General features: G+C 43.1%; 1 protein-coding gene across 2 annotated transcripts in view; it reads right to left on the reverse strand.

Moving 5' to 3' along the window:
* Window positions 1-13792, reverse strand: part of ncam1a (neural cell adhesion molecule 1a) — a 280059-nt gene that overhangs the window by 30420 nt on the left and 235847 nt on the right. For both annotated transcript variants that reach the window (XM_084564733.1, XM_084564734.1), the window contains exon 13: window positions 12958-13083. In XM_084564733.1, coding sequence (XP_084420859.1) covers window positions 12958-13083 — 126 coding nt within the window. The remainder of the gene's footprint in view (window positions 1-12957; window positions 13084-13792) is intronic.

The raw sequence follows: 13792 nt of genomic DNA on the forward strand, positions 1-13792 counted from the left end.
TGTCCGAAGCCAAAAACGGAGAAAGTGGTGGTTAGAGTGAAGGAAAAAAAAAGAGCTGGGAGTTAGTCGGAAGGAGGACTTGTGGAGCACCACCCGCAGCCTCACACTAACATGCACGTGGGTGGTGCGGTTCCAGCATCCTCCCTCGGCTTCCAGTGTATGTCGAGAGATAAGTGGTTGAAGAAGAAGAGTTATTATTAAAACATGCAGCAGGACACAGGATTTTAGATTGCTAATATGTGATATCACTAGTATGGCACAAAGCTGGCTCCAAAAATAATAATAATTATGATTTGAGAAGAATGAATGTGACGTTAACTTTTACTATTATCAATGCAATGCACGGCAGTCTTAAACCCTATTTTTTTCTCTTTGAGTAAATTTCCAAGGTTACCGATATAAAAGCAACCTGGATACAAAATGGTTAAAGCGGAATTACCGTTTTTTACAAACTGGACCTTATGTCTGGCATAAAATATGATCGTTTACTCACCCATATAACTTTTGTGTCATTTGGAGTCGTTCAGAGGATACTTAGATCCAGCGGAGCGCTGCGTATATCCATATAGTGGGAGTGACTGGGGCACCGAAACGCAGCCTCTTAATAACGCATTATCTGCCGCGAAACTCATTCATTTCACCAATATTTTGTTAGGATACGCTAGTGCTATTCCCTGTTGAGTCTGGAGTTACCTGTTATCATCATCAGGGGTCTGTAGATTGACCTACTAACTTCTGACCTGGATGACGTTTCACTGCGTTTCGGTGCCCCAGTCACTCCCATTATATGGATATACTGGATCAAAACATCTTCCGAACGACTCCAAATGACACCAAAGTTATATGGGTGAGTAAATGATCGTATTTTATGCCAGAAATAAGGTCCAGGTTGTAAAAAACGTTAATTCCCCTTTAAATGATTTAAAAGTATGGCCTTTATATGGAAAATGATTATGGCCGCAAACACTTGCAAGAAAGAAGAAAATGTCTTAAATCCTTAAACGTTACGCCTCAGTTTAACTCAGGCTACGTCTTCCCACATCACTTGACATTTTACGGGAACACTTTCCGAAGTAAAACCTATAAACGTATTTAGCTAAACAACGTGACACCGCAGACAGAGACACATGCAGGAGAGTCGGACATTTCCGTCGGGAAACATCAGAGGAAGAAGAGTAAGAGGGATGCAACCAGAAAGAGAAAGAGATAATCTTGCATGCTGCAGTAATGCAATGGATTGTTGTGAGTCCAATCAGTAAAACAGTGTGCGCTAAGGTTGATCATTTGGGGGGCGGAAAAACAGGGAAAAATTAGCGTTGTGGGCGGCCGCGCTTAACAGCGCATGTGGTGCAGATTGAAGTCAGTGGCACTTTGTGAGGTGCTCTTGTGATTGAGTTTATAATACAGGTGGGTAGGTGGTAAATGGGAGAGATTCCTGGCATCATCATGGCCAAAATAAAAAAGAAAACAACAGGAAAGCAAACACAAGATGGCAATTGAAAATGGAACCGTTAGCCCTCATGTACGGCGTTGTATTCCAGACTGATAAGTGCTCCCATTACGCTAAATTATTTTGTTAATCCAAGGTAATCTGTTCGTTTATCCGTGACATTTGCTTAAGTTTTTACAATTACTTTGTTTGTTTTGTTGTTGTTTTTTTTTTTTGAATAAAGCCAAAAGGAGGGAAAACTTTAAACCAGCCTTCATATGGATGGCAGCAGTATGGCGGCCAGCTGGGGCCGCAGCAATCTCAGTGTCTATGTAAACCAAATTACGATAGATTTACTAAAACAGATTACATGATATACACGAGCCAAATTGCAATTACATCTGCGGCGTAATTTCAATTAACTGCACCTAAAATTGAAGCATGTTTAGGCATGTATCGGGGCAGAGATGCCTTCCTTTCCAGGAAAATCCATTTAGCGGCTAATTTAGCATAAATTACTGTTTTAATAGAAAAGAACGACCAAACGTGAAAATGAGTTCACGTGGGTCTCGCGCGTGACTCGGCTAACTTTCAGTCCCTTTGTAGTTTTGTGACTTTGAGCTGAATGACAAACAGCTCCGCATATATCTTAGCTTGCTTTAATTAACTTAAATGAAAAATGCCCAGTTCCACCTTGTGTTAACATGCAATCTGTGTCTGGAGGTTTTATTCCGAAAAGGGCAAGCTCGTTAAGGCTGGTTTAAATGCCAGCAGGATACGTGGAATCAAATCCCATCAAGCAAGACCAGCTAACCACAATTAAAGGAGTGTGGAGCGCTGTGCATGTTTCTTGCATTGTTATATTAGACTGCCTATGAAAGGGATGTATATATGTACACTGCCTGGCCAAAAAACAAGTCTAACCACTGCGCAAAGCCTTCTAAAGCACATCCCAAAGATTCTCAATGGGGTTGAGGTCTGGACTCTGTGGTGGAACAATCCATGTGTGAATCCTGAACCACTCTTTCACAACCTGAGCCCCATGAATCCTGACATTGTCATCTTGGAATATGATCCATTGATGGAATAACCTGGTCATTCAGTATATTCAGGTAGTCAGCTGACCTCATTCTTTGGACAACATAATGTTGCTGAACCTAGACCTGAGCAACTGCAGCAACCCCAGATCATAGCACTGCCCCCACAGGCTTGTACAGTAGACACTAGGCATGATGGGTGCATCACTTCATCTGCCTCTTTTCTTACCCTGATGCCCCCATCACTCTGGAACAGGGTAAATCTGGACTCATCAGACCACATGACCTTCTTCCATTGCTCCAGAGTCCAATCTTTATGCTCCCTAGCAAACTGAAGCCTTTTTTTCCAGTTAGTGGTGTTCTTAAGGCTACACAGCTGCTCAGTCCCAGTCCCTTGAGTTCCCTTCACATTGTACATGTAGAAATCCTCTTATTTTCACTATTAAACATAGCCCTGAGTTCTACTGTTGTTTTTCTTCCATTTGATTTCACCAAATGTTTAAGTGATCGCCGATCACAATCAATCAGGAATTTTTTCCGACCACATTTCTTCCTGGATGACGATGGTTCTCCACTATCCTTCCAGTTTTTAATAATGCGTTGGACAGTTCTTAACCCAGTTTTAGTAGTTTCTTCAATCTCCTTAGATGTTTTCTCTGCTTGATGCATGCCAATGATTTGACCCTTCTCAAACAGACTAACATCTTTTCCACGACCACAGGATGTGTCTTTAGACATGGTTGTTTAAGAAATGAGAAGCTACTCATTGCATCAGTTGGGGTTAAATAACTTGTTGCCAGCTGAAAGATATTCACCCATGCAGTAATTATCCAATAGGAGGCTCCTACCTATTTGATAAGTTAAATTCAGGTGGTGACTTTTATTTTGGCCAGGCAGTGTATATACTGTAATAATGAAGGCACTAAAAGGACATTTTAACTGAGATGGAAAATGTGCAGAAGCGTCATATTTGGACAGGATGAAGAGAATCTGAAGATGAATGGAGGTTATGAACTATCGCTGGAGCCACGTTTGCTAAATAAACGTTCACTACGTATTTGAAGAATGGCTGATGATGAATTGGAAAGTAAAGCTGCTCTGTACGACCTAATCTAACAAATGCCCCGTGAGAGTGATGATGATTGCTGACCTTACGATCTCAGACCAAATAAAGAAAGTTTACCTTCTGTTGGCCAGCGGAGACGACATCGTCAGCACCATGCAAGAGCCACATGACAACGTCACATGATGCGCATGATCGGTTGAAGGGGAGATACAGGAGGAGGAGGTGGAGGGGGGGGGGGGGGGGGGGGCAGAGGTGGGGAAACATACAAAACATTTGAAATGATGAAAACATGTCAACGTAATGAACAAAACAGATAAGAATGTTAGAGACAAAATGACAAACGGAACAAAAACAGCAGCAGCAAATAAAAGGGAAAAAAAAAAGATATCCATAAATCCATAAACAGATCGTTTTTGAATACAAGTATAAAAATAAATTGGTATGGAATGTATGAAGCAGCTGGAGGCTTGGTTTTGGTTGCTGAATGTAATCGATAGTTATTTTTAAGATTCAACCAAAACTGTGCACCCAGAATCGCCTCATGCATCCAGTCAGCAGCTTTTCCTCTGACGGATATAGTTTTACGTTAAGGCCCAATCTGAATTTGAATACTAAACTGCAAAAAAAAGAAAAGGGAAGAAAATTACAGCAATTTTTGTAAGCAGTTTTTGTGAACATGGTCAAAAGGAGCAAACAGAGGAAACGCTGCGGCTTTTGCAATGCTAACTAAGTATGACACACAGCACAGTGGACAGCCGCATGAAAAATCAGGACACACAATGTCTGCGTCGGACGACGAAAACAGCTTCCGACATTTGTTTTTTTTTTGCAGAGCGGTCACTGGAGCACACACACTACGAACAGCGCGTTAGCTCTAATGTTATGATTGAGTCAAAAGCTGAAAGATTTAGTAAGGAGCGATGTAGTGACGCACAGCTCTCGTACAGCAAACACACCATACATCAGGAACTTTAGACGCACGGCAGCACACGGCACCAGTCGTGCTTGTTCACCCACTGTTACCTCAAATAATGGAGCTTCAGGGTTCATGTAAACCACAAATTAAAGCAACAAGCAGTCAAACGGGTTAGTCACTTAAAGGTGCAATTAGTTTCACACACACTCTTCATGAAATAATGAGCAAGCACCAGCAGGGGCTCGCAAGTGTCGTCGATCAATGTCACTCACTCGCCGTTTCTCCAGGACACGGAGCTACGGCGTCTGCATACGCAGGCCGAAATCCTCAGAGTGAGCTGCTGTGTCATACCTGTCAGACGACGCGACGCCGATGTGACCTGAGCCGACGCCGCGATGAGAAACACTGCGGCCGCCAGCGAGGAAAAAACTCTACAGGGGCGACGCAGCAGGTTTGACGAGAACAGAAAGACGGCAGACGAGACTTGAGAACTGATGCGGGGTGGCAGGTGACTCTTTTTTTCCTTTGCAGTGCTGCAGTTTATTTCGACTGTGGATGTTGCTCAGAAGATCGTCACTGAATTGACACTAAATCCACGTCGATGAGTCTGAGTGTAATTATCACAACGAATAGACTCTGATGTGGTGTTTGACTGTGCTACCTTGTCAAAATGTAAAGTGTAAAGTGACCCCTTAGAGCGGTGGTGTCAAACTCATTTTAGTTCGGGGGCCACATGCGGCCCAATTTGATCTCAAGCGGGACCGGACCAGTAACACAACAGAATAACAACCTAAAAGTAACGACAACTCCAGACTTTTTCCATTTGTTTCAGTGCCAAGAAAAAGAACAAGTAAATTAGGAGAATGTTTACATATTATAAAATGAAACTTCTTAAGAAATATAAGTGCAGTTTGGTCACATTGCCGTCTGCTGTTTAGTGCTAGGTCTCAGTGTTACGTTCTGTCCACTTCTCTTTCTAAAACATGGACAAAATAAGGAATAGCAGTTATTTTCATAGAAACATTCTATGTAATTTTCATGCTGCGGGCCATATTAGACCCCCTGGAGGGCCACATTTGGCCCACGGGCCTTATGTTTCACACCTGTGCCTTAGAAGTTAATTCAATCAGTTTAATTTACAAATACATCTGCATCATTTAGCACCGTCTGTGCATGTACAAAACAGAAAATGCTATAAATTACTATACACAAACTTGTTGTGGTGGTAAAGTACGTTAGCTCAAGTAGTAGTGTTTTCATTTGATGCTATTTTACACCTCCTCTCTCTGTTCCACTATTTGACAGCTGCAGGTACTGGCTGACATTAAGATGAAAAACCAAAAGGCTAATACGACAAGGTTGGATAGTACAGCACACTGCACAGATTAATCCCGGAGTTTCCAATCATTTCAGTAAATGTTGAAATGTTGAATCCAACACCTGGCTGAAAAAATCAAAGATTAGAGAAAGAAAAGTCCAGAAACTGTAATCATTTCACAGCCCCCAGCTGTCCCTGCATATGAAACTCTATATGAAGTAGCTCGAACCAGCTTCAAAGATACACCGATCAGGCATAACATTATGACCACCTTCCTAATATTCTGTAGGTCTCCCTTGTGCCTCCACAACAGTTGGGACTCATCAGAGAATGGACATGGGTCTTTTGAGGGTGTCCTGTGGTGTCTGGCTACAGAATGTTGTTTGTGTGTGTGTGTGTGTGTGTGTGGGGGGGGGGGGGGGGGGGGGGCTTTGAGGGGAGGGGCCTCTGTGGATCATCCCACAGATACTTGATCAGTTTGGGATCTAGTGAATTTGGAGGCCAGGTCAACACCTTGTGCTGTTCTTCATGTTTTTTTTTTTTTGTGTCAGGCTGCATCCTGCTGGGGATGGCTGCTGCCATCAAGGAGTGTCATTGCTATGGGGTGGGGGTGCCTGGTCTGGTCTAGGTGGGTGCTACATGTCTAAGTAACATCCACATGAATGAATGCTGTTCGTAAATGGTATTTACTTCTGTCAGTGGTCATAATCTTGTGCCTGATCAATGATGCTTTTACTACATTTTGCTGCTATTACTAGTGTACTTTTATTTAAGTGGGATTTATTCATGCATGACTTTTACTTGTAATGAAATAAGAGGATCTGAATACTTCCTCCACCACTGAATATAAAACAATCAGCATGGGACAAAGCGTGGGTAATACAGTGTGATGAATTTTGCTAAAAAAAAAATCATCTAACTTTGCACTAGTGCGCCAACACGGGATTTGTTATAAACTCTACAAAAAGCTCTCAGAGTGTCAGTTCTGCAGCCGCGTTCACTTTGACATCCTCGCAAAGTAAATCCAGGCAAACTCAAGATATTCCAAAGTCACAACGCCGCTCTATAAAGAGGCCGCATTGTGACTTGGATCTTAATGCACGTTATGTTAATCATGTCACACACGACACTATAGTCAGGCGGCAAACTGTCACGTCTACACAAGTGTTAGTGTTCACGACAGTTAGCGAAGCTGGTGGGCTGCCAGCTCATTATTCGGCGACTACTCTCTACAGAGGGGGAGATGAGACCCCCGCCCCACCCCATCCACCAGAAATAAATGGACAGCCTAACCGCTAACTGTGAGGCCAAGCAGGTGAGAGAGAGAGAGAGAGAGGGAAGGTTAAAGGAGAGGCACGGTACACACTGCCGGACAGGCATACTCACTATAGGCCAAAGTGGTGGCAGCAATAGAGGTCGGTATCGCTGACGAAACTGAAAGATGGTGAAAACATCATGAGAGGAGCCGCAGCCCTCGACAAGAATAAAAGAAGGAATTCCTGTGGAACAAACACTCCCCCTCGGTTCTCGCTTTTATATGTTTTTTTTTCCCACATGTGTTGTTAATATTGCTACGAATGCAAAGTATACAGACATGTAAGTAGAAATGCCGCTGCTTGAGGAAGGGTGCACCACAGTTGTGTTTGTGAGAACTCGGCGAGCTGAAACCGTACAATGTTCAAACCTACAAGAACACAATTATGCAGTGCATTTGGTTTGTAGCAGTGAGAAAAGACACTCGCCCCGCCCAGTTGAGGAGGTTACACCTCAGCTTAATTGTACGCTTACAAAACTAAACCTAAAAATATATCTAAATCACCACAAATTGAGTCTGCAGCATTGCCATTGTGCGTAAACTGTCCCCTCTTTGGCCAAAACGATTTGACGACAATGGCTGTTGGATTTTTTTTTTTTTTTTTTTTTTTTCAGATGTGTAATTATATCTTAAGCTGAAAAGCTACAGAGAACTGAGTGTTAGCTGAGAAATGACTTTTCTCACCAGGGATAACTACAGACGATTGACCGGCCGGCCCTCTCAGAGTTACAAGGAAAAGTGTTATTCTGTCTCATTCACAGACATTGTAAACCAAACACTGTAGTATTTACGTCCAGGCACAACGTTCGTTATCCCTGTAGAGAAAACGGCGAAATTGTAAATGTGCATTCCTCATCAAGGACTAGAGGTCAGGTTTGGATAGGCTGACCGCATTTCCGTCCTCGGTTTGTTTGTGAGGTTCTTATCTGGTGCAGTGGGTTCCCCCGACGGTATAAATTCATGCATAATAGACACTGTGCTGATAATCTAATTAAGATTTTGAGGACGATTCCCTTGACTGAGGTCTTGGCTTCCGGTCTGGAGTTGGTTCCCCCTGGGTGCTGGACTGTGGCTACCCACTACTCCATAACAGTTTGGAGGGAAACAGTGCTGAGAACAAATTTGCCCATGGTGATTAAAAATGTACAAACCATGAGATAAAGTATGTTCCTTTATATTTTTAGAGCCAGCGTCTGCTAGCGGTACAACAGCAACACAACGTCCGGGCATTCTGCAAACCTAGGCAGCGGTACTTCAGCGAGTTGCCCTTTGAGGATCCTATGCTGTGTTCTTGTACAGCGTAAGCTTCAACTCATTTAATACCTCTGCTGACTGCATTGTTTCCTTGCTCTTGCAGCAGCAACCAGCAGCAGTTACTTGTTGCAGAGTTGTCCGGTTTCCACTAAGTCTTCGCCCTTCTAAAGCTTAACACATAAGCAAGGAGAACACACACACACCATCCTCTCCGTAATCCAAGGTAACTCCATTATGTTTCCAACAAATGCGCACATAAGAGTCTGTGAAGGTTCTCAGTCTTCCAGGTCATGGTATATCCAAAAGGCGTTTAAAAAAGGCAACTGGACTTGTAGAGGTTATTTTTGAGAAGACGTTTCACCGCTCATCCAAGAAGCTTCTTCAGTTCTAAGGGACTGGTGGGAAGTTGACGTTTAACTAGGAACATCTGTGGGTGTAGCCCATCAGAAACTTGCATGACTTGTTTCTGTTAATGACCAGAAACTGGTACGATTAGTGACCATTAACAGTTAGATATTGTTTTGTCCTTTTTCCCTATGAATGATGCTCTAATGACCCATTATCAGTCAGAGGCTCCAGTCTTGAGGTGTTAGGAAGTTAGGACGGTAGTTTTTTCACAATTTGACATTGATAGCTTATTTTACTCCTCTTTCGAACCATCTGTCTTCTCTGGCTAAGATTTGGACGTTGTCATCTTCAGTGTCATCTACAAAACAGACAGCCGTTAACGAACACCAGTCGTACCAGTTTCTGGTCGCTGACAGAAACACGAGAACAGGGTTCCTGTTTAAACCACAACTTCCCACCAGTCCCTTGGAACTGAAGAAGCTACTCGGATGAGCGGCGAAACGTCTTCTCACAGAAACTCTTGGAAGTCCAGCTGCCTTTTTTAAACGCTTTTTGGATGCACACATAAGACAGTCACTTGAGCAAGCAATCCCCTACTTCTGAAACCCAACAGAAACTTGTAAGCTATTAAAGTCTTCCTAAACATGTCTATCTCTGTGCCTTAACGTATAAAGGCTAATTTCCAATATAACTGAACACACCGTGAGAACGAATGGGAACCCAGACGATTTCAGGATGTTTATGTTTCTATACAAGGCTCCTTCTTCTTCTTTTTTTCCCTCCAGTGTTTAACATTACTACCAGGCAATGTTCTTATTACCATATGATAGCGCAACTGTTTCTTTCCCATATTCCAATTCATTGTCTGAAGATGGAATCGCCTCTTTATACATTCACAGCAGCTGCAGCACAATATACTTTATAGGAGAGAGAAAACAAAACAGAGATATTATAAGACGAATAAGGAATACTAAAGAGGCGAGGGTGGCACCGAGGTGCAAAATCAATGGCTTGCTACAGGCTACGAGTCCGTCATATGTGCACGAACAAACCTTTTGCCCTCTGCTAAATTAGTGCAACAAGTAAATGAATGAGCGCCGGTATTGATGCGGGAACGGATCATTCACGGGGCGCTAATTTCTCCCGGAACATCACGTGGTGTGGTGGTGGTGGCGGCTTCTTTTGTTCACCGTTAAAGAAATGGCAAAGCAAACAATGCAATGGAGACAAATGAGGAAAACAAAGCAGAGAGAAAAGAAACTTACTTGTGAAAGAATGCTCTGAGATGGCTAATGGAAAACAGAACAGATGAAAAAACCATGATGAGAAAAGAATGATACAAAGGGAAGAAACAAAGACAGTGAAATGAGAAATTTGACCGGTGAAAGGGGGTCGACTCTGTCCTGCCACATCATTAATAAACTGTCATACTGCTATTGTGCCCTTCCCGGACCCCCAGTTAACAGAAAGCCTTGTTTCTCTTTGTCTAACTTTCATGATACTATGTAAGAAAATAGGTTTTTAATGACTTTAAACTCTGGCTCAAGACGGGGATTCAATGACTTCTTAAAGAGACACAATCTCCCTTTGCTACTTTAATTCAGACTAAATTACAATCTGAACAATATGACTGACACTGACGTCAAACGTTTATGAATCTTAAAAGCTTCACAAACACATAAATGAGCTGGAACATCCGTAAGTAGGACAGACACTTCTCTCTTCAGCTACAGGGGAATCGGGCAAAACGAGGAGGATGCAGCAAAAGGGTGTTTTCTACAGAAGCGGCGGGGTGACGAAGCACAGATGGAAGCGTGACACGGAGGCCGGTGCGAACTAAAACAAAGATTTATTCATGACCCTGATTTGAAATGCTGAAAACGAGGTCTGCTGCATCCCGATTGTAGCCCGGGCAAACTTGCTCGCGGTGAATAGACAGAAGAGCCTTGGGCGCTATTTTTCCTTTCCTTCTCTTCTTCGGTCATGAATTTATATCAGATATACTTTCTGATGTTACAATGTGCAATTACTTGGTGTTATATTCAACACTTTCTGGATAATTGCAAGTCAAATCCTCGAGATCCTTGTTTGCGCAGGGCCGAGTGGCTCAGCCTGAATGTGAATGTTGTTTCCGCGGTTTATACTTCCAAGTAAGACAGAGATATCTGACACATTTACCGCACGTAAATAAGCTGAAGGTCAAATTTAATGTCAGGCCGACACCTCCTGATTTGCCTACTCGCGCTTTGCCGCATGTCATAAACACAGCTGGGATATGACGTCAGATTATTCGCCGGAGAAAAAACGGACGCGGCGCAAACATCAAGGGCGACTCTACAAGTCTCCCCGGGACATCCGGCGGGTGTCTCGGCGATTGCAACATGCAGCACAGTCTGAAGCTTTCTTATCTGCCTGACATACAAGTATTCTCCTTGCATCTCCCTCGTGCCGCTAAGGTGACTTTCCCCTTTCCTTCAATCCCAGTTGAAAGGAACATTTCCAAGACCTCTGTAATATCCAGCGTTTCATCATTTACTGCCGTCGCGAAATATAAACAATCCCTCGGCAGAGCTTGACCCGAGGCAGCGTTATTAAAAATGTGGGCTGTCACCGTACTATAAATACAGGGATGACACTTCGTCACACTGAAATATAAATCAGCTTCAGGAATGTGCAAGTACTCTCCAGAAAGCTTTCGCTAAATCATCTGAGTTGTGGTCTTGGAAGGCTGGGCTCTGTAAAATAGAAGGAAGGACGGTCCGCCGTTGCGCTCTGCAAACATTCACGGGGGAGGGGGAGAAGAATGTAATACTGTTTGGTGATGGAGGATGCACAAGTTATACTTTGCACGGGCAAGACCGCGAGCGAGGTTGTTTCATGAAGTGGCAGTGGCACCCTGAGTGCTACGGGGCTAAGGCGCTGACGGCAAATGTCGACATTGAGAACAAAAATTAGCAACTCATTAGCATTGAGATATCTGCATTGGAAAAAGTGGTAATGGCACTCAGACGAGTATTGGAATTATAAATAAAGTAAAAAAAAACAAAAAAAACAAGTCATTGTGTCTGTATTGCCTCAGTGTCCCTGGTTTTCAGTTTCAACTTTCTGCCAGTGTTTTAGCATCTAGCATTTAGCATTAAAATGCAAAATCAGAAAAATAAAGTAAAATTGTAAGAGCATTTTTATCGCCATTCGATTCTTCATTCCAAAACTTGTTTAAAGGCGAACTACTGTTTTTTACAACCTGGACCTTATTTCTGGCATAAAATACGATTGTTTACTCAACCATATAACTTTGGTTTTATTTGGTGTCGTTCATCAGATATTTACATCCGCGTATATCCATATAATGGGAGTGAATGGGGCACCGAAACGCAGCCTCTAAATAACGCATTATCTGCCGCAAAACTCGTTCATTTCACCAATATTTTGTTATGATACGCTAGTGCTATTCCCCGTTGAGTCCAGAATTACCTGTTATCATCATCCGGGGTCTGTAGATTGACCTCCTAACCTCTGCTGGTTTTTTGCAACATGGTGGAATATTTTTCCAATTCTGAGGTTGTGGACGACAACTTTGTATATGATGGACGTCCTTATCGTTTTGAGCCAGAGTATACGGATGTGGAGCTCGTTGAAAGGAGGATGCAGAGGCAGAGAGAGGAACAGCTGCACGTCCGTGAATAAATGACAGGTAACTCCGGACTCAACGGGGAATAGCACTAGCGTATCATAACCAAATATTGGTGAAATTAAGCCATTTCGTGGCAGATAATGCATTATTTAGAGGCTGCGTTTCGGTGCCCCAGTCACTCCCACTATATGGATATATACAGATGTAAATATCTGACGAACGACTCCAAATGACGCTTAAGTTATATGGGTGAGTAAACGATCGTATTTTATACCAGAAATAAGGTCCAGGTTGTAAAAAACAGTAGTTCCCCTTTAAGTCCCGGCACATTAATATCTCACTGCCACAATATGTGCTTCATCAAGTTTTTGTTTTCAATGCCGGTCACTTTATTCAGCGTCACCGTTTAGCCCCACAGAATAACCGTTCCTTCTGGCTGGAATGGGAAAAATGACCGCACCGCCTTGGCGTGAGAATAGAGGAATGTAGGGGTGAAAGCATCTGGACTCAGCTAGACATGGGCAGGCGGCGGAGGGAGGAAAAACAGCGTTAGGTTCAAAGCGTCGGGGTCAGACGAGACACTTACTCGGGGAAGGGACACGGGAAGCGAGGGGGGAAGAGGGAGGGGGGTTGTACTTACGGACTGGCTCGGTCTTGAAAGTCTTGGGCAGGCTGCTCTCGCCTTCGCCTTTGCCGTTGATGGCGGACATCTTGACCTCATAGACGGTTTCTGGTTTCAGGCCAACGATGATGATCATGCTCATGTCTGTTGGAGGGAAGGCGGTGTTGTTTCATAGAGGTTTACTGGAGGAACAGGACGCTTTTCACATGCTAATGACGTTTAGATGCCGTTTATACTTTGTGGGATGCAGTGTTGAATTAGTCTCCAAAGTCTAAAATACTTTTAATCGAGCACAGTGGATCCAAGAGAGTTTATTTAACCTTTACATACTGTTCATATTTAATGCCTTCACGGCATGGTCCTGGTCAGTTTTGACCCACATCAAGAACTCCCCTCATAGGAAGTGTCTACACCAAACTTTAAATGTATGATTAAACCTTAAGAAATGTTTCAGAGAGCAGGGAGAGTTTTACAACATTTGCTTTTGGAGGAAAACATCTACTATTACACATTATCATTTTATTATTACATGAGATACAGAAACATAAAAAACAGAATGATTGAAATATATTTAATTGAATTATATCTATCTTTCTATCATCCATCCCTCCTACCCTCCCTCCCTCCTCATCCAACCATCCAACCATCCATCCATCCATCTATCCATCCAACCATCCATCCATCCATCTATCTATCCATCATCCATCCATCCATCCCTCTATCATCCACCCATCCCTCCCTCTATCTATCCATCCAACCATCCCTCTATCTAGCCATCCAGCCATCCGTCCATCCATCCATCCCTCTATCTATCCATCTGTCCATCCATCCATCCCTCTATCTATCTATCCAT

The sequence above is a fragment of the Chelon labrosus genome, assembly GCF_963514085.1.
Source record: "Chelon labrosus genome assembly, chromosome: 17".
Classification (NCBI taxonomy): domain Eukaryota; kingdom Metazoa; phylum Chordata; class Actinopteri; order Mugiliformes; family Mugilidae; genus Chelon; species Chelon labrosus.